Source organism: Lottia gigantea (genome assembly GCF_000327385.1).
Source record: "Lottia gigantea unplaced genomic scaffold LOTGIsca_240, whole genome shotgun sequence".
Lineage (NCBI taxonomy): Eukaryota > Metazoa > Mollusca > Gastropoda > Lottiidae > Lottia > Lottia gigantea.
Window position 1 is genome coordinate 83,103 of NW_008708708.1, and position 21,251 is coordinate 104,353.

Sequence of the window (21,251 nt, forward strand, 5' to 3'; positions counted from 1 at the left end):
GTTTGTAAATTACCCGTAGATCTTTCAGGCGTGTGTGGACCATTTTGTGAAGTCTGGAAAGCTTTCAAACATGAAAAGATCTTTTGCCAAGCTTCTATTGTTTACTATTTGTAAATCTCTCCAAAAGCAGGTAATTTCTTATCAAATTGATGTATTCTAATGCTGAAATCCATCGTCTGAACTTGTGACCTATATAGGCAAGATATAAAAGACTATCTCTTATAAAACCTTATACTCATATAAATATCTACCGTCCAAATATGACCCATATGATATTCTTTCTAAGAACAGAATGTATGACTCTCTATTGTTGTGCAATAAACGAAATAAGAAGACGCCTTTTAAAGGGAAAGGTGCACCATTTTATTTGATCAACCATACTCGGAAACAGGATTTTTTTAAGCTAAGTCAATCACTTATAGTGTTCACAGCTGAAACTATGCGATTTTCTAATATTTCTAGTACTTTTGACGATTCATTACATATAGGCTAGTCAAGACTAAATTTACCCCAACCCCCTCCCCCCTACTCCCTTTAAGGGTGACTAAAGTAGTTTATATGTTAAATAAATAAAAAAACACTTTAGTACTTTTAAATGGTGTCTTTACTTCTTTTACTATACAAGTATTTTAAGGTGTGGGCACACGAGCGGTCTTGGTCGGAGACGTTTGTCGCCGATTAGAGTCTTGTCTTGAGTTCCAACGACTGCCACGGGCACACGAGGAGGTACAAATCCCCAGTCGATCGTTTTTTCAAGGTAATCAAATAGGGAGTAACTTACAGCCCTTAAACAATGGCAGCTAAAAAAACACTTACAACTTTGTACATATAAGATTGCTCTGGACACAAATATTGATTATTGAGGGACTATTTCTTCGGAGAGAAGAGATAACTTTGCTCGCAGTGATTGAAATGAATACTCCAGATATCGGAATATGAAATAAAATGGAGTTATAAGTCCTATTTACGACACGTTATGGTCTATTGAAAACGTTTAACATCGGACAAAAAGTAAATAAAATGAAATGAATAAAAGGACTTCCTTTGATGTAAAATATATTAGAAGTCTTTTGAAATCTTTTGAAATAATTTCAATTAAAATTCAAAGAATTCACTCAACTAGAAAGACTCAAATACAAAGGAAACCTGAGTAACACCATGTATCAGCACGTAGTTCGTAAAAGCCCCGTCACACCGGTAAAGGCGTCCTAAAGGCCTGGACACACAGATTATGGTTTTCGGTGCGGCGTCAGGCATGCGTTTAAGACTGAATGCCGGATGGGTCTGGGAAAACCAGCAGCCAGTTCCCAGTCGTGTCATGAACCTCTCGACATTCAAATATTACCCAGTTGTTCCTTCGAGAAAAACGTGCCTGTTTCGCCGGATCTTATAAGAAGGACAAAATAGGCACGTCACGTTCACGTTCCGCAGACCACAACCGTAGACCAGACACCGCAGGGCTATGGTAGCGTGACCTTGTGAAGATGAGGCACGCTAAAATAATGTGTTACATGGCGAGCTATTGAAATCCAATAAGGTAAATAAGCCAATATCATTTTGTTAACCCGGCTTCTATTTTCGTAAAAGTCTTATCAATAAAGACAATTGTCCGAAAAGCCTTCCATTACCGACAGTGTTATGTCTCAGCATGCATGCAATGGTCCCCGTAGCATTGACCTCGACCTGATGGCTTCGTATGATGAGGTGGTTACCATGAACCAATCAAAACGAGAGAGGATGCCCGTACTTATATTATTTACTGCGGTGTGGAATGGGGGATTGTTTGATTATAGCTAAGATAAAAAATCCCGTTTTGAGTCTGATGGTGAATCTGTCCCTTTAAGAGTTGAAACATAAATCAACACTTGTGATAACATATTTCCCTGTACATACCGACGGAAACAAATTCAACAAAATATATCAAATTACAGTCAGTTTTCCTCGTTTTGCATGGTTGAATTTGAACAATCCCATAAAGGTGACCTCACACCATAGCGATTACCAGTTGGGTATTGTCAGTGGCGGAGCCAGGTTTACGTCTGAGGAGGGGATGGGGGCGAAATATCTGAGGTTGCCAGAATTTCTAACATAGTTATGAGATTTTTGCCCGAAAAAAAACGAGTTGTTAGCTGCGTTCGAAATCGTGACCACTTTCATTATTAGGAACCATACTAACTGGTAATCGTTATGGTGCGAGGGCACCTGTACAGGAGTGTCTTAATTCAACCTTGTTAAATAAAACTCATCTTGCAGCCAGTTTTTCTGACTCCTGCTGCACTACATTTCGGACTGTAATGCAAATAAAAGAATTTTCTTTCAACCATTGTTTCTTTCAGTTTATATAATTGTTCAATAATCTGTCTATTCTTCGTATAATTTAAACATCGATTCTATCCTTCTATTCCAAGTTTGATCATTCATTTAGCATGCATCTATAAGAGGGAACGAACGAAGACATACACGACTCCATTTCAAAACTCTCTGGTAGTCTAATGGTGTTATATTGTGAGCCAGTAGCGAAATGGCGCTGATTTTTGCCATTTTATTAGTCCTAAGTTTGGGTAGGTTTTTGTTTTATTTATTCTTTCGGGGGCAGGTCATTCGGCAATCCTCGGCAGTTTCCGTAAAGTTGAATCTGAAACGCAACTTTCATTGAGGCCGTTTGGGAGGCAGGTTTTCAGCAAAGACTACTTCGTCATAAGTCGTTGGAGCCAGTGCTCTTTGAGAGAGGATTAGCCTACTGGATCTTAACAATTTCATGGTATAAAGAGTAAAAATGAATTGAAGTTTTACGTCCTATTTTGTGCTTCTAGTTGAGCATTGAAGATGGGTATTGATCATCTGCCTACTCACTTTTCGATTTTCACATGTTTTGGCTTTTGGTCCTCGGGCAGTATTATCGGTAGCTGTAGCTGACTCAAGGCACTATCAACTATCTGAGTCAATTCGGCACTCCTTTCTGAGAGTCCACATTATTTATTTGGTGACTTCCGTTCCATATCACGCAGAATAACATCCTTTGTATTATCATTAGGTCCTTTGGTTCACCCAGTTTACTGTTCAGGCTCACACCGGAAACAGATAATGTGTAAGTGCAGTTGTTGTCCCCGTGAGTTCAAGATCAATACAAGCTCTGTGAACGTTGAGGAAACAGTCGCAAACATCACTGCCGAGCTAACAGTTGAGAGGAAGGGACTCTCAGCAACCACCAGGAAGTTCTCTGGTAGCCTTGACGACCGCCCATCATCACAATTCATTGGAACTTTCGCTATTCTGTTTATCACGTTCATTTGTGTTGCCATTTCCGGACCAGATGTTGCTACGGTCATCTATCGCTTAAACAGGAAGTATAAATGTACCAAACGACTTCGCCTGGCGTTGGAACGCAGAGGTGTCATGGACAAGCTGAGACGGATAAACTGCAACGTTGCGGAACGGAGCAAAAGATTCAAAGCCACGGCAGTGACCTTCTTGAAGCTTGATCAGAAGTCGAAAGCCGTCATACATCCAACAAAACCACCAACGAAACGTCAAAACAAACGAATGGCGAATGTACCATAATGGCTTTTCTAATAAACTATTATATAAGTTTATATTATATGTGTAATTGCAATTATTTTAAGCTTAGTTCTTAGAATGGCTTAAAGTTACAAATCGTTTTGCTGACGTTACCCACTTATACGTAGGCTTACTTAAATATTACCTCAGTATGCTTTGATTATTCGACTGGGCCAAAACATGTTCACTCTCCGACACCCAGACTCCTTGCAGCTGTGTATAGACAAAAAAGACTGGGTGATAAGGGCCAATAGATTTCGCGCCAATAATTATTCTCACCTTAGAATAATATACAACCATTTCAAAATATGATTTTGAGATTATTCTTTTGGTTTAGAATTCCTAACCAAAATTAATTCAACCCTTAGGAAATGGTGTTTTCTTTTCATATCTTTACAGTAGGCCCACAATTCTACATCGTTTTCATGATATGTCAAATGGTCCAATTGATAATGATTTGTCCAATATGTTCTATGGGCGATTTGACGTGCTCTTAACGAAGGGAGGTAAGAAACATACGCTACTCGCGACAGTCACACAAAAGCGAGTTCCGGTTACGATTTCCAAGCGTGTTTTTGTTTAAAATTTGTAAATAAAGGCTGTCTTTTGACTTATAAAACTGAAACAAACATGGATTTAAAACGAAGGGCAATGGAAGGCGCAATTGTACCTGCAAAAAGAGCCAAAACTGATATGGTGGTTCACTCAGGGAAAGGCAATCAACTGGTTGAATCGGTATGTAACCCCTCACCTCTTCTTTCGTTTCAATTTTCCATCGTTTCAATTTTCCATCGAATAACTTGTTAAGCAAGTGAAAAATACAATATCTAAAGGCTAAATCCCTTGGTTGCTGACATGAAAGAAAGTACCTTTTAAAACTGTACAATAACTATTCGTTGTTTCAGGGTCCAGCAAGAACATCAAACCTAACAGCTCCAATCATGTTACTGACTGGTCATGAAGGAGATATTTTCACTGCCAAATTTTCACCAGATGGACAGATGCTGGCTTCAGGTGGATTTGACAGATTAATTTGTAAGTTATAACCATGTATTGTTCAGTACTGCTCCAGCAATGTTGTTATTGTGCCAGCCAGCAATCTGCCAATAAGTAACTTGACTTTGTATAAAAAAATACTCCATTAAAATTGATTTTTTTTTTGCTTCCAGATTTTTGGAATGTGTATGGTGAATGCGATAATTTTCATGTGTTGAAAGGACATTCTGGTGCCATAATGGAACTACAGTTCTCAACAGATAGCAGGTTGGTATTTATAACTGTTTTTGGAATTTTATGATAACACATTGTTTGGTACCAGCAATAATTGCAGAACCATTAGACCTTAAGAATACTACTTCTAGGTTTATTACATACTGTGTTTCGAAAAACATAGTATGTACTAAAACTAGAAGTAGTATATCTATATAACTTGTGTTCTTAATATTTACCTTCCTACTTCTGTATGTCTTACCAAGATTACACTAATGATCTTTTTTTATATTTCTTCCAGTAATCTGTTCACTGCCTCCACAGATAAAATAGTAGCAGTTTGGGATGTGGAAGTGGGTGTCAGAATACGCAAGTTAAAAAGTCACCAAACATTTGTCAACTCTGTGAATCCAGCTCGACGTGGTCCACAGCTACTTTGTAGTGGAAGTGATGATGGCACAATTAAGGTAAGTTTGGAACCCCTGAATGGTTATCTTGTTTCCTTTGAGACCTTCAATCATAAATTTGGAAAATTTTAAAGACAGCTGAAATTGAGCTCTAAACAACTATGTCTATTAAGCTCTGAAATTGTCATCATGATTATTTAGACTGTCTGCATTAGCTAGACTTGTTATTATTTAACTTTGTTATTATTAAAATTTCACCTTTGTTATTATTTAACCTGTTTTATTACAGTTATGGGATGCCAGAAAGAAGGGAGTAATACAGACATTCCAGAATACCTACCAAGTGACATCCACCTGTTTTAATGATACAGCTGAACAGATTTTCTCAGCTGGTATTGACAATGATATCAAGGTAACTAAAACAAATATCTCTTTTGGTGGTTTTGTAGGGTACAAAGGCTCTTTCTTGGTTAACCTGGTTTCCCATTGTCAGTGATGTAGTATGGAGAGGCTGACATTGAAAAAACGTCTAGTCATTCAGATGGGACAGAGAGGTCCTGTGTGCTGTAGGCTAGATCCCTCGACAGTTGGTCAGCTGGAGGCATGCGCTTATGCCTATGTCTCCACAGTTGACCCCCCATTAGGTTAGTCTGCCCCTATTTCTACCTCCAATCTCTGCAGTGGCACCACCACTAGTAAAACTCCATTTCATTTCTCAACAGGTGTGGGATTTAAGAAAGAATAATGTGCTATATAAGATGAGAGGCCATCTTGATACACCAACTGGTATGGAACTTAGTCCTGATGGTTCTTACCTACTCTCTAACTCTATGGATAATACTTGTGAGTATAGTTGTTTGTTTTATGGGGGGAGAGCAAAGAGTAGCCTGATGTTCCACCCAGACCACCTTATCTTACTGCTACCAAGTCTGAAAAAAGAGGGGGATGGAGCAAAGGAGTCTAATCTTCCACGTAGACCATGTTCTTAGTCTAAAACAGGGCATCGTAGTCCTGGAAACCTTGTGGGATAACTACATAAAATATTGGATTTTATTTTGAAAGAGATTGTTCTGATGAAGGATTATGTTTTATTTTAGTACGAGTATGGGATGTGAGACCATTCGCTCCCCAAGAAAGATGTGTCAAGATTCTACAGGGTCATCAACACACATTTGAAAAGGTAAGTAGACATGGGACGTTGGCCATGAGTGTTAGGAACAGTCCGTCTGTGAAGGATTAATCATCTTTCCTACTTATTCTTGTAAATGGGTATAGATAATCCATCAAAGAACTTTGTCAAGGTTTGGTCAATGATCCACTTGAAGACTGGTTGCTTTTCTCATGATTATTGGCTTTTGGCCTTGACTTATGGCTTGCTGGCTTGCATTTTGGTTTCCCCCTTGTGATTCTTATCCTTGTTCTTCTTTTCTAGAATCTACTCCACTGTAGCTGGTCAGCTGATGGGTCTAAAGTGGGAGCAGGATCTGGAGATAGATTTGTGTATGTATGGGACACTACCACTCGAAGGGTGCTGTACAAGTTACCAGGGCATGCTGGATCTGTAAATGAAGTTGATTTCCATCCATTTGAACCCATTGGTAAGTTTACTCTCTCTCCTCATCCTATAGAATAAACAGTGGTTATTATCCCCCGGGTCTGTTCTGTTATCTGCTTGGCCCCTCTGCCTGTCTGTCTGTCCATTCATCCATAATTGACTATTGAACATGGTATTTTGTCCTATTTTGATAAAACATTGCATATATATGTATATTGCTCTGATCTTGGATAAGTCCAATTTTGGTGATTTTTTAATAATTAGTTTTATAGAGTTATTGCCCTTGTTTTAACATAAATTGGCTCATTTTAACAGAGAGGAATATCCCCCCTTCATCTTCCACAATTCCTCAAAACCTGTTGAATAAAAAATCTCAAAGTCTTACCTAAAGTGACCTATCATGAAAAAAAACCTGCAGTGCTGCTACAATTTGAAAAAATAATAACGAAATATTTTAAGATAACTACCACTATACCCTTTTCTAAAAGGTTATAAAGATTTTTGTTTTGTTTAATATTTTCAGTTTTATCATGCTCGAGTGACAAAAAGATATATTTGGGTGAAATTGAGCCTTGAACGAGGGGCAGGCATTTAAATAAATGGGAATCTATTTGGTGGCTAAAAAATAATGGTTTTATACCCTGAAGGATTTTTGACATAATGACATTTTTGGGCTGTTGATTTGAAAGTTTGAATGCCAGAATTTTGGATGAAAAATTGGATTGTTAAGTGTTTTGAAAGAGAATCTCAGTGAACGCTTGGGAGTTCCAGTCAGACCTGTCTGGAAACTGCATCCAAATCAATAGCCCTGATTCTCAAGTGAATTTTCCCAGCATACAGTAAACAGTGACATTATCTCAAAATGACATCCTCTTCAGTGACATTATCCATGGATGTGATGTCAGACAGTTGACATTGTCATTATCATATGACATTGGAACAAAGTCAACATTATCATCAAGTGACAGTATCATTACCTGTGGTTTTTGTCATACAATTGGCATTAATGTCATCAGTGTCATTATCTGAATATCAACATTATCATTGGAATGTCATCATAGTCATCATCATATACCATTAAATCATAGTGACATTATCCTTGGTGACATCTCTAGACATGCTGTCACCATTATCATCCAGTGACATTATCATTTGTGATATGATGTACATATTCATTGGTATGATTTCAGCCATTATAATACAGAATGTTCAAAATCATTATCATGTTGGCCTTTTCATACAATACCATTATCATCTAAAGCAAATATGATAATGGTATTGAATAACATTATCATTTGTATTATCGTAGTGACATTATCATTGGGCACAATTTATGATAATGTCATTACCATTCAATAAACTCTTTTTTATTAATATTAAATTTCTTATCAAAAAGAATATTACATTTTATTTTGATATTATTATCAATTCATCACAAAGTCACACAGTTGCAGTTCCAAAATCCCTGATTAAGCCCTTAGTAGAGGTATTCCAGTACTCTCTTTATCGAATCTCTGCATAATGCGACTTTGACACCACCACAGTTAAATGGAGCTTTAAAAAGAACCATTAGGCCTCAGGAGATATATTCCATACTCTCTATATTATCTTGTACATTTAAAGAAATACAGATTATTAGCATGTGGAGTCTCTGTATTAGTCAACTGTGACACTCACCACCACCACAATATATCTTAAAGATATCAACGGTAGAGATAATCCAGTACGGTACACTCTTTATTGTGTTATAAAAATTACAGTTTGCCATAAGAACATTATCACAGATAAGCACTTTCATATTTACAATATACAATGGCTCCATGGGTAGAATGAGGCTTTGGGGAACTAACCCAATTCGGCAAGCAATAGGAAGGTTTGGGCTTAACACTGGTACTGATAAGAATGTTTTGGGCAGGTACTCTTTCCCTCGCACACACAAAATATTTAAGCTCCCACGCCAAAAGTACGCTTCACCAAATCTACCACCTCGATACACAAATCAAATACTCGAAGTTCCAAGATTCTGAGATTATGAAGAAACCAGACCTAATGCTACACTCTAAAATGGAATTTCTCAGCCCATAATGGTCGTCTTGAGACACATTGATTTAAATTTGGGGTATTTCCAAAGTGATCACCGTTTTAGTCTTCATTACCGGATTCTCTGGAACCACCGGAACAACATCCTGTGTAACCGATTTTGTTTTAGATAAGTCGTCATGTTGCAACAGGATTCCTTTTGTCTCCAAACTTCGAGATAAGGATGAATTCTGTACCACCAGTCGTCTCGTTTGATTCAAAGCCATGATGGCTCTGGTTAACGGTTTAAAGCTCCTTCGCTGTTGCATCTTTACAGCCGTTTCCGGATCATCTAATGCCTCTGACATGTCCACTACATTGATCTCACTAGTAGCGGGGGATGCCCTAATGAATCCGTGACCAAGGGACGATTTTGGTCGACGTAGAATTGACACTGTCGGATTTCGAGGCGTTATGCATTCGCCTTCGATTCCATCTTCCAAACAAGACATTCCACTTTTCGGCGATCCGGTATCGTCGTCTTTTGACGATTGCTGTGACACATTTCCAGAAACTGACTTACGTCTCCGGACAGGGAAACTGTTGGTGAAGACTTTATTTGTCTTTGGACCAGAAGTTGCTTCTGAATCTGTATCTGGAAGGTCTTCAGTATCGGCTTTTTGATGACACTGTTTTCTTCCATCTTTAGTTCTTGCAGTAACTGGTCGGGATCGGGGAGACATGTCGACCACATTCAAAGATAGTGTTGTCGATGTGATGCTCTGTTTTCTCGCGGGAAAAGCAGTTTTCGGTCTGACACGTGGAGTTCCCACAGATGAACCATCTGATGAATAACGTTGCTGGCTTCCATAGATCGATCCTCTCCGGACGGGTCTTGCTGTTTGAGGCCGCCGACTTGATGGCATAGCATCATCGTTCAAAGGTTCATCTCGGTTTCCAAGAGGATAGCTCCGTCTAGTCATCAGAAGGGGTGATTTTGGAGTCGTCGGTCTTTTAATGTAACAGCTCTTTTGAGATTCTGGTTGTAATAAGTCATTTTCTTGCTTTACTTGCGGCGCCGTTGGCACTAATTGGCATCCCTGGCGCGTTTCCTCTGATAGAGCTTCGTCACCATCCTCTTTTGATCCGCATTTCGTTGTCTTTCTATAACGAGAGGCCACGAAATCGTTCTCATTAAAAGAATTGCCCAAATCCGAAGTATCCTCGCTGGAGTATCCAACTGATTCGTTAGACTCCCCGAATTGGGCCTGCTTGCTGGTTGTTTGGCTTTCCTTACGTTCATTGTCACTTATGTTATGCGAGGACAACGTTTCGTTGGAACTCATCATAGAATCTCTTTCGGATTGGTTGGATCCTCTGGTAGCTGGTGCAGTGCGAGCCGTGAAGGGACGGTTCAGATACTTGTAAGAACGACTGAACATAGCTCTCTTCATCCCGATAGCCGTTTTTGGACGCCGTGCCGACTGATTAACGGACGGGAATTCGTGCTGCCAGGTGGAAATTCCAGGTGCTGAGTCTTTTTGAGTTTTCAGAGGCTGCATTCCGTTGATCGTTGGCTTCTCGTAAGAAATATGTCCCACGATGTACCCGCAATGAATATCGTTGTATTCTTCTAAGGTTCTCGGTGAATTCATCGAGTTGGACAGGTGTTTGGAAATGACACAGTCTCCTAAAATATATTGCCTTGGGTACGTGTGACTCATCTGCCGCGCCGTTTGAGGTCTCGAGTTACTATAAGATCGTTTAGGTTTGGGAACGCAAGATGTTCTTGGACTATCTGTCAGAGGAATTTCAAAGTTTTCTATTTTGACATATCCAGATCATTGCTCTCTGCGTTTACGAAATTTTGAAGTCGTTCCTCCCTTAGACGCTTTTCTTCATCGTCGACGTCGTAACCAGCCGTTGGTACCCGAATTTCTTTTGTTCCGACATCTGGTGACTGAATTTCCTCTTTCTTTGCCTTCGCTACTGATTTGGTTTTCTTCAGTGTTCTAACTTTCAGACATTTTCCAACAGTCGCAGAGTCGTTGGATATACGTCTCCGATAACGCCGCTGGGGTCGGTGATACTTTTCGACAAGGCTGATGTACATGTCGTCCGTCTCACTGTCGCCATTTTCTTTCCCAGTTCTAGAACAGCCAGGTGAAGCTAACCTGGTGTTCGGGGTACCTGCTGGAAAAAATGGTTTCATGTCGCTTCTCTTGGATCTTGGGGTCTCCGCATTTAAATTTTGTGGACCTTGCGGAATCTCCTCCGGCAAGGTCGATTCTGCCCCGATGGAGTTGGAAGACTTACTTGTTATTTTATGAAATTCAAATAAATTGTTCCTAGTAGCACTAGTCATATCATCGGGGTCATAGTTATCACGTGGACATTTCACGGACGAGTTATCATCCCTGAATTCGTTGGCTGAAGATTCCACACTAAGCTGTCGCTTCTGTTGTCCGGGTGATTTGGCCGATGAGGCAGCTCCGGTTCCCCAGTTACTACGTCCAATGGATGAATCCAAGTCTGCTGTTGAGTTACGTCTATTGGCCATCCCACTAGCCTGCTCAACCAATCCGTTTACCGTTTGGGACAACGTCAATGCAGAGTCGTTGCCGCTGTCAGTATCCGTTATGGTCAAACACAGATCTTTTAAGCACAGAAGTTCATTATCGTCAACTCCGGACTGGGATTTGTCTTGTCCAGTATCTTTTGCTTTCCCCACCACTGTTTTCGGAATAACCTGGTTCATTGCACCTGTTGCTGTTCCGTTTATTCTTATGGATACGTTTCCATTTAACTTTTCCGAATTGTTACGACTTCTTTGTGATGAACACGCACTGTCCATAGATGGTCGTCGAGAAAAATTCGCAGGTAGGACATGTAAAAAGTCTTCCGGGGAGAAACTTCCCACTGAAGACGCCGATGACGATACAGAATTTCTCCTGCGATTGGTCGAAGGAGGAAGAAGTCTGGAGATATTCGAAATGTCACTTCTTAGCGAGGATCTACGGGAGCTTTCTCCTTGGGTCGCGGTCAGCTGTGAAGATGTTGCTTCTAACTTTTCTTGTATTTGCTGGACATCCTGTTCTAGCTTATCGGTTTGGGTGACCCGACGAATGTACGATACAACGGCGAATGTGTCTTTGACCACACCAGCATAGGAAAAAAGGCTGCGCTTTTTCTCGGACACTAAATTGAATTGGCTGTCTTCTTTCGTAAGTTTCCGTAAACTGGGCCTCCTATCTCTTAAAGCGGCAATGTTTAGTCGCGAGCTCGCTTCATCGTCGTCTTTGACATCATCGTCATCACCGCTACAGTTGTGTTCTGATTTTATTTCTGGCTCTTGGAATTCAAGCCCGAGCATAAAACTTCGGAAATCTAAAACAAATGGTGACATAATGATTAAAATAGCATTTAGTAATCTATTTCCAATTACCCGCGAAATGCAAGGCCATAGGACTTTCTATACATGAATTTTGGGTCTGCACATAAAGGTTATAATGAAATCAGGGCAATCCATGATGGTTATTGCTTGCCTTTATTTGTTTTTTGACTGATAGAACTCAAATTCAGCTATCCATATCATAATAAACCCCAGACGTTAAGGTATCTTACAATTCAGCAAAAATTAGAGATTCGACCTCTCTCTCTCTCACCTTCATAGTCGATCGAGCCATCTCTGTCAAAATCAAGATTCTTAAGCAGAGTTATCAGCCCTTCGTCAGTTGTTCCTATATTTAGTTTTTGAAACAGCCGGTAGATGTCAGGGGCTGTGATGTAGCCATCGTTATCCAGATCAATGATTGTAAAGGCTTCTTCAAAGAAGGCTTCTTCGTCGTCTCCATTTTCCAGTGACACATTAACTATCGCCCTCTCAAGTTCCAGAGGATCGATGCAACCATTTGCTGTAAATAATAAGCCATTTAGATATCTAAATCATCCAGTACGGTAGTGGGGATCTCGGGGAAGCCAATACAAACCGAAACCCGACCAAAAAGGTCACAAAAAAACGAAAGATCATTGAGGCAAAGTTGACAAACATTGGCTATCCTGTATTCCTGCCTCAGTGATTGTCTGTATACAGATTTTATCTGAAAATGCAATTACATGTACTTTGTAGCGGTATTCTAACGGACTAAGTGACTTGCTGTTGCCACTCTTGATCTGCGTAACTCATACTTACTGTCAATCAAAGCGTTTCTGATCAAATCCAATATCCCTGTCTCGCCTTGCTTAACTCCCAATGACGTCAGAAGTGGTCCAATATTGTCGATATTCAAAGTTATATCTTCACTGTACTTGTTATCGTAACAGAGACTTAGAGAGCTCTGTACTTCTGTAAAACACAAAAATAGACTTTAGTTTAAGTCACTGCAGAGAGCTGATTACTGCTCATGTTTTCAGAACACTGGACTGCCAATGTACCCCAGGCTTGTTGTCGAGGAATAAGGTTGATACTAAAGAGCAATTTATTTCTTCTTTAATACTATTGCTTCTGTCACGCAATGAGTAAACAAAGTCTATAGAACCAAATTGGAAGGAGACAATAACAACCTTTGAACAGCCGAAATTCTGGCTCTCTATGCGAACTGTGGACTGACCTTTCGTCAAAAGCAAATTGAAAACCTAAAACTTTACATGGAAACTTCATACAGCTGATATGGAGCAAGACATCGACCAAACAAAAGTCACTTAGTGAATCTTTTGGTTATTGCATGGTAGCAGTTGGCCCACAATTACAATTACAAGCCCTAAGACCCCTCCCCTGTCAATCTTTCCAAGAACACTGCGAAAAATACAGAGACATTACTAGCATTTTTCAGGTCCTATGACATATATTGGGGATCTTGTCATAATCCAGCGTCCCAAAGATTTTGTTATTTTCTCAAGTATATCCAAATTCGGAAACAAGGGAAGTAAAACATCCAAGTTCCATCAAGTCTCACCTTCAAAAGAAAGATAGAATCCTTAAAGATATCCTTCAGAACTGGTAATAACGGATGACACTACTCTCAGTTACTGTCTCAGTTAAGGACATTTCAACTTCACCTTTACTGGCGTAGACAGTACAAGATACCAAAGAATATATGATTCCTATATACACCAATGTCTCTAAAGGTACCAAATTCCCATAGCCCCTAGAGGTTCTACAATTCACAGGTAAAGTAAGGAATTTCCCTGAGATTTCTGCGAGGCTACTAGAGTTTTAAAATCACATGATCAACCCATACATGACTAACGTGTTTAAATATACATGAGGTTATGACGTTGCTACAACCACTATGTACTGTGTGTTATTGGGTTCATTAATATTCTAATCCTAAATACCTTCAATATGTGTGTAAACTTACTATAAGCACTCTTGAACTATGGTTCTATCTTGGGTTACCAAACGTATACTAGTCCGACGTAACTTAACCCTTGATATTATGGATCGTCACTGATTTTGAGTTCGTTATGGACTAATAAGATTAATTAGATCAAACGATTGTTTTGGGAACCAGGCCCTTGAATGAGCTTCTACTGTGTATATTACTTTTTCATTTCTTATCATGCAACTGTGTGCTACTTACACTAAGCCTACTTACTGGGGTGGGTCCAAATAGGCCAATCAGGTCCACAGTAGGTCGAACTACACGCGTGCATCCACTTTCCTCCCTATCTTTATGGTGCACCTTAAATTTAACAAATTTGTAAATAATTCTAGGTCAGTAGGTCGTACGTGCACACCTTCTCCTCTTCCCTTCCCTACAAGTAATCAGTTAGTATGTGCGGTTCTTACTTTGTAAAATATAGTTTCTATATCTCGTTTCTTCGTTCATTTTGCTGGTGATATCTTCTTTCTTCTACTCTTCATCATGTTTCTAAAAAGATAACGAAATGCACGTGCATAAATCTATGTCAAATCTAATAGTGAAGAAACTTCGATGAAGTCATATCATACGTTAAAAAAGGCTTATTTTTAGTGGACATAGCCTTCTTAGTTGAAAGCATGTTTAAAAGGGATGTGGTCCCTTGAATTTTCTGAAAATCTAAACTCTGAATAATTTTAGTTTTTATCATCTGATTTGTCAATTATTGATATATATTCGGAATTTCTTTTTCGACCAATGAAATGTTTGTATTTTGAAAAAAATATTTTTGTTGTGTTTTGGTAAAACAGGCGTTGCTGTTTAAGACAAAAACTTGACGAAATAATCACTTTAAGTTTTCGTTCGTTTCCACACTTAATTAAATCGGGCATGAAAAATTGATCAAACAGTTTTTTTTTCTCCTGTAGTTTCCAGGTGTTCCCCGGGGGATACCACTCAAAACATCTCTCAGCATAACCTAGTAAATTAAGCATGAAGGTAAATTTTAATGGCGGACCATGTGGTCAGAGATCATGGGTTTGGGATTAATCTTTGATGCCTCTAGTCTCACCTAATGTATGTCATGCTCCAAAAAGGACATCCATATATAGCTATGGTTTAGAATGCAACCAAGTGGTATCGGTCAGGTACTGGTACAATGTCCTGTAAAATGGCGCACAGTAAATAGTACACAGAGTGAGCTCTCTTTGACAAATCAGCAGCTCCAACTTGACACTGGTGCTTATATTGATTGGGATATGAGCAACTTACCTTACAATTTACGTTGTGTCTTATTTCTTCAAGGGACATTACTCCTTCAACTCTTATTGTATCTCCATTTAGGAACGTATCTATCAGTCCACGAGTCTCCTTTGTATATTGCATTTTCAATAATATACTCAAATTTTACGGTATATCACTCCTGGATTTATTGTTTTAAGCGACGTTTCAACAATTTACATTGACATCTTCAGTTGAAAACTCAGTCTATCCTGTATCCTAATCATGTGGTCTTACACCACAAAACATATTTCATTGCTTTCAAACGAAACCACAATATAGGTTCGATCATGATATTTCAGATACTGGAAATGATATTAGCTCTAAAAGTTGGTAATTGCCTAACGACCCATTTTAGGATCAAATAGGATTATGAGTTAATTCGAGAATTTGCCTTAATTCCGGATTATCCATGGGATTATCTTATTTGCGGCAACAAATCTGACACATGGGATATAATCCTGTACTGGCATTTTCTCCGATCATTCTTAAACCAATGAAAGTTTTAACTTGGTCGACAATTCAGTTATATTGCCTCCACGTTGGTAGGTGTATTTTCGGGTTGCCTGTGGTTTAAGTAGAGGCGGGGGAATTAGAGTGGATGGAAGAAGAAACATTAGGGGTAGTAGGGAAGATGAGTCAGGGAGTGGACAAGAGTTCGGATTAAGATCATGGAGCTAGGGAAGTTTGCATCACCTGGAGTTGGAGAGGAATTGGCCAGGTGGGGGAAGGGGGTGTGAGTCAGAGTTGGATGAGGAGTGGATTTAGAGTCTCAATGGTCAAATAAAATTGGAGAGAATTACTCCCCTTGAAATAAAACGTATATAAAACGTTACAATTTAAAAATTTTGATTCGCATTTCATAAAAATTCGGTAACAATTTAAAATGTTCAGGTATTAAAGAACAGACTTTGGACTCCTCAGTCTGAGGACGCATGCCCCATATAGAGCTACAGATATCTGATGAATTGTTAGTTTAGACTATCGACTGCTTCTAGGGGGTTTAAGTCCAGCCGCACTATCATTAACATGAGAATTCTTTTTATCTTTGAGAACATTAATCGTCTGCTATCGTCGAATCAATACAATGCCAAACGACAATTTAAATCGCGCCATAATTCATCGATTCCAACCTCGTTTCCAGTCTGCAATTAACAGTCAAGCAGACGACGTTTTGTAGAAATATCATCCAGACACGTCAAAGAGTTTAACAAAAGTCGTATATTTCTTTGAATACTTTTTGTATCAAGTTCTTTTTTAATTGAGCTGAACTTTAACCTTTTCATAGCCTGAGCAGACGCACATTTTAACGTGATTGGCACCAAGTCAAATAGGAGATGAAAGACTCGATTATCAAGACTTGTGAGCGGTTCATATATCATATTTTCTTTACGCCGACAAGATTAAAGAATATTACATATGGGTTGCCAAAACAACACAGATTCCTGAAGAGGTTCGTATATTCGTGTCACGTGACATTTACACTGATTACTTTCCCGCGCCACAGGTCACGTGTGTCTCGAATTACCAGTCCTCATCGCTTGATTGATTCCCGTACAGTTGTTATCAATAACTTGATAATCGTGACTGATGTACTAGCAGGCGTGAACTTCTGTTTTTCTTCTAATAACTCGTAATCGCTTTCGTCTGGAGCGATCGTGACTAACATATCACATGCGTCTGGCATTGATTAGAAAAGACTTGACAAACAGGGATAGTTATCGGCTGCTGAGTAAAGCGTTCTACAAGTATTTTGGTTAAGATTAGAGAGAACGACACGGAATGCTTGTAAATTGGTTCTGTAGTTCTTGAACGTCTATAACTTGACCTAGTTTTGACTAGGAGAAACCGGAATTCGCTATGGCAGCGTAGATTTTGTGGAAGTGGAAATTGCGTATACGGATTAAGGAACAGTTATTGGTCTGTCGCATCCTTTGGTGATTTGTTTTGAAGAAGGAATTACCAGGAATCGTCCAAGACAGCAGGTTAGTGTTCTTAGTCATTTTGTGTATTGGAATTTGGCAGCCGCTTAGAATTTTGAAACTGTTGCTCATGGATTATATCCATTGCTTCAAAGTGGTCGGAAAGAGGTTTTCTTAAATTCTATGTGTGTAGGGGTCACAGCGATGCTATCAGTGTCCCCTCTACACATAAGACATTTAGAAGAACCTCTTTACAATTCGCAGGCTCTCTGAAAGTCGTATAGAATCTGGGCGTGTCCACTCCGTATGGAGTACACTCTTTGAAACTGTTCCAAGTTTCATGTTACAGGAGACGCATTTGACTTATCTGCAATCTTGCAAAAACAATTACTACCAAAATATCAGTTCTCTTCTAGTCCAACTATGAAAGTTAATTATATTTTGGCGTGATTTGTTCATGCTTACTCATGACTTTGAAGCCTGCATATCTTTTTTCATCTGTAGCGTTAAGATTAGATGCAAAAAGGATGGGGCATATAATTATTTTTATCGGCGGAAGTCCTCCAGAAATTGACTCTGATAGTTATTATTGACGAAGAACGGTGGTCGGCTGCCTCTGATAGTTATTATTTACTCCATATCCAGCCTCTGATAGTTATTATTGACAGAGTTCTATTGCCTCTGATAGTTATTATTGACAGAGTTCTATTGCCTCTGATAGTTATTATTGACAGAGTTCTATTGCCTCTGATAGTTATTATTGAAAGAGTCTGACCGCCTCTGATAGTTATTATTGACATAGTTCTATTGCCTCTGATGACCTATGACCTGAAGTAACCTCTGAACTATGATTTAAACGTTGTCCAAGATTGCAACACGCCTTACGTAGTTATTATATGAATTACACTGTTTTGTATTGATTATTATTCTATGGTAATCGTCCATGTATTATTCTACTTGGTTATTCTTTTACCCTGGTATAATTACTGCCTAATATAACCGTACACTTTTAAACAAATCAGATACTAAAAAATCAGACGTTCGTTTACTACAATTGGTGTAATGTCCAAATCGAAAACCTGGTGCATATAGGGATCTGTCGAAGCTCAAATATGGTCATAGTATGTTGTGGTCGTTGCTATGCTATTTTGTTGTTGCCATTGTCATTCCAGGTTAACGTGGCCATCCTTTTCCATTGATGCCATCCTTTGTTTTTCTTGTGAATATCGCCATATTATGTTAATAAAAGAATCCAATATAACCTTGCCGTCCAATGTAGATCTTGCCATCCTTCGAGGATACAACCATTCTATTTAATTATAACATAGAGCATAATGTCATAGGCTGCTCGAGATTTTATCAAACTCTTTTTATATGGAATCATAACTTCATGCATAAATTATGATTTCTGAATAAGAACAGTACAAACAGCTGTCGAATCATCGAACGTACAGGTTTAACTGGGCTAATTAACCGTTTCCTTTGATTTCAACCTTCAGTTCTAGGAACACACGTTCGCTTATCAGTATATTAGGTTTTAGATCTGGAGGAAAGACCATGTTATCAAAGCGTTTAGAGGTAATCAGTGCATCAGAACATGGTTCAGTGGCTACAGTTAGATTCTAGATTCTTTGAAGTGAAACGTTGGAAAACTATCGATGTTTTAAATTATGATTTTGGTCGGTACATGTCGGTTGCTGCTCTTGATTATTCTTCTTCTTTAGAATGATGATTTTGTCGGTACTACATCCATAGAGGTGGCTTTGGTCGATAATTGTTGGTTTTATTTCTCATTATTGTCCCCTCCCTTGGTAATGATATTGGTCGGTCCATGTCGGTGTTCTGCTCTTGATATTCTTCTTCTATTGAGTGAAGATTTTGAGCAATATTTGTCGGTCTCACCCATGGTTATGATTTTGGTCGGCGAAGGAGTTCGGAACATGTTGGTCGGTAGAATCATCCTTTCTATTACTGTAGTTGGAGTTTCTCTCTCCATTTTCCTATGGAGTGTTCGTCTTCAAATTTGGCATGTTGAGAGACGATTTGATGTCTGTTTTCTCCTCGTAATTAAACGATAGTCTCTAAAAATAAAAGTTAAACACCGATTCACCGAGAGCTTTCACTTCATCGTTATTCTGGTATGTAGCTTAATTCATTGCAGTGAGAAAAATATATCTATATGTTTTTTAACACTCACAAATGTCAAAAGGATTGAAATGTCAGCGATATAGACGCTTTTATAGTATAGAAAGTCACTGGCCACATAGGTCATGGTGACTGTTTCCAAAGAACCCCATACCGCTAAATGGTCGTCCAACAATTTGGCCAACGATCATTTTATGGATTGGACTGTCAGCGATATAGACGCTTTTGTAGTGCAGTAAGTCACTGTCGTCTTCAATCAGTCGTCGTCTTCAATCAGTCGTCGTTTTCAATCGTCGCCTTCAATCAGTCGTCGTCTTCAATCAGTCGTCGCCTCCAATCAGTCGTCGTCTTCAAACAATCAGTCGTCGTCTTCAATCAGGAGAAAAGTAGGACATAAAACTCCATTACATTGCAAAATAATAAAGAGAAGGTTTCAAAATGTTCGGGAACGTTGGGAACTGCATAGCAACAAGAAGGACATCAACTCCATTTCATTTTATTCATTCTACATTAAGACATCATTAAAAAGAATACTTTAAAATGTCCCTCGTTGCACACTGCTCGCTTTCATGAACCTTACCCAAAGTAGGACTTAAAACCCAATATCATTTCATTTTGAAATACGTACCATTAGCTACATGTTTCATATTACTATACAAGCATGATTTGATTTCAAGAAGGCGACTTATTCTATTCGGAGCAAATAATATAACTAAATAAATAGAACGTGTATTGGTTTAACAGATGGGGAGGAAATTTAACTTCAAAGTTGAGTTCAGTTTTGATATAAAAACCGGTATTTCAGAATATTTTAACAGATATTTTTTTTATATATTTGTGTAAACAGAAAACGAATGGCGGTACTCTATAGTAAAAATACGTTAGTATTAGACCACTAATATCGAGTTTTACACCCTAATATTCTAGAGCTATATGTTCTGTTTTAAAATCGGTATTCTAGATTATTTTAACAATTCTTTTTTACTATTTACAATATACAGTATATAGTATTCGAATTGAGTTGCTTGTCATATGGCGGAGTCAACGACTCAAAGCCTGTCAAAGCCAAATATGACGGGACTTGGAACGCTGCATTTAATCACATGTCTCTATGTGGTTTAAAATCAAATATCGTTTTGTGTTCTACAATGTCACACAGTAAGTTTATGCATATTTTGCATTATTAAATGTGCTGCATTTGACATTTATACTTGTATTCTGTAATGGCCATATCAGAACATGATGACCTGCCAAATTGTGAAAATGACATTTATAGTTGATACAGTATACGTTTACATCCAAGGCACGTAACCTGGATTTCTGTCGTGCTGCGTCTGGATAGACTAATAGAGTGCACCATTACCCACATCATTTTCCATGGCAGCCTTTCTCAGCTGCATCACTAAGGGCGAGAAACCATGGTACCTATTCAGAAGGTGGTACTCTCTCGGAAGTCAAATCTAGACGAGCATGTGCTGTACGTAGCCCTACATCCGAGAGGAGTCGGACCGTACTGATCTTCACGTCGTTACTAAGACCAGTTGCTTAAAATCCCGGCCATGATCAACCTTTCATGTTCCTAACATGAGACTAGTGTTGTCAAAAACCTAGGTATGTGGCCATGCCGCTCGACTTAAGATCGCTTACTTATTTCGGCCGTTGTAGAACAAAACTGAAGAGAGTCTCTTGAACCACTTGCTGTGAAGGTTAATAGCTTAGCGTGTTTAACTAGAAACCAGTGAAGTAACGACAGTAGTTCACCATATTCTGTAATTACATCGGCTTAATGAGGCTT

At 38.9% G+C, this 21,251-nt stretch overlaps 3 protein-coding genes across 3 annotated transcripts; 1 reads left to right on the plus strand and 2 right to left on the minus strand.

Annotated features, from left to right (window-relative positions):
• The first annotated feature begins 4,168 nt into the window (after window positions 1-4,168).
• LOTGIDRAFT_202318 (hypothetical protein) lies at window positions 4,169-8,123 on the plus strand. Its single transcript, XM_009055441.1, has 9 exons — window positions 4,169-4,293; window positions 4,464-4,593; window positions 4,728-4,821; window positions 5,069-5,234; window positions 5,464-5,586; window positions 5,897-6,017; window positions 6,272-6,354; window positions 6,607-6,772; window positions 7,253-8,123. The coding sequence occupies exons 1-9, from the start codon at window positions 4,189-4,191 to the stop codon at window positions 7,303-7,305; spliced, it is 1,041 nt and encodes a 346-aa protein (XP_009053689.1). The 5' UTR covers window positions 4,169-4,188; the 3' UTR covers window positions 7,306-8,123.
• A 714-nt stretch (window positions 8,124-8,837) lies between these two features.
• LOTGIDRAFT_175105 (hypothetical protein) lies at window positions 8,838-10,310 on the minus strand (the record flags this gene model as incomplete). Its single annotated transcript, XM_009055442.1, has 1 exon — window positions 8,838-10,310. One exon carries the CDS (start codon window positions 10,308-10,310, stop codon window positions 8,838-8,840), a length of 1,473 nt encoding a protein of 490 aa, XP_009053690.1.
• Window positions 10,311-10,570: 260 nt separating this feature from the next.
• LOTGIDRAFT_175106 (hypothetical protein) lies at window positions 10,571-19,307 on the minus strand (the record flags this gene model as incomplete). The annotated part of the gene is made up of 4 exons (XM_009055443.1): window positions 10,571-12,135; window positions 12,414-12,662; window positions 12,941-13,093; window positions 19,214-19,307. 4 exons carry the CDS (start codon window positions 19,305-19,307, stop codon window positions 10,571-10,573), a joined length of 2,061 nt encoding a protein of 686 aa, XP_009053691.1.
• Between the last annotated feature and the right edge of the window lie 1,944 nt (window positions 19,308-21,251).

Coding starts and splice junctions, on each gene's coding strand:
- LOTGIDRAFT_202318 (XM_009055441.1), top strand. CDS start 4,189: ATGGATTTAAAACGAAGGGCAATGGAAGGCGCAATTGTACCTGCAAAA. Junction 6,018..6,271: donor TAACTCTATGGATAATACTT/GTGAGTATAGTT, acceptor GTTTTATTTTAG/TACGAGTATGGGATGTGAGA. Junction 6,773..7,252: donor CCATCCATTTGAACCCATTG/GTAAGTTTACTC, acceptor TAATATTTTCAG/TTTTATCATGCTCGAGTGAC.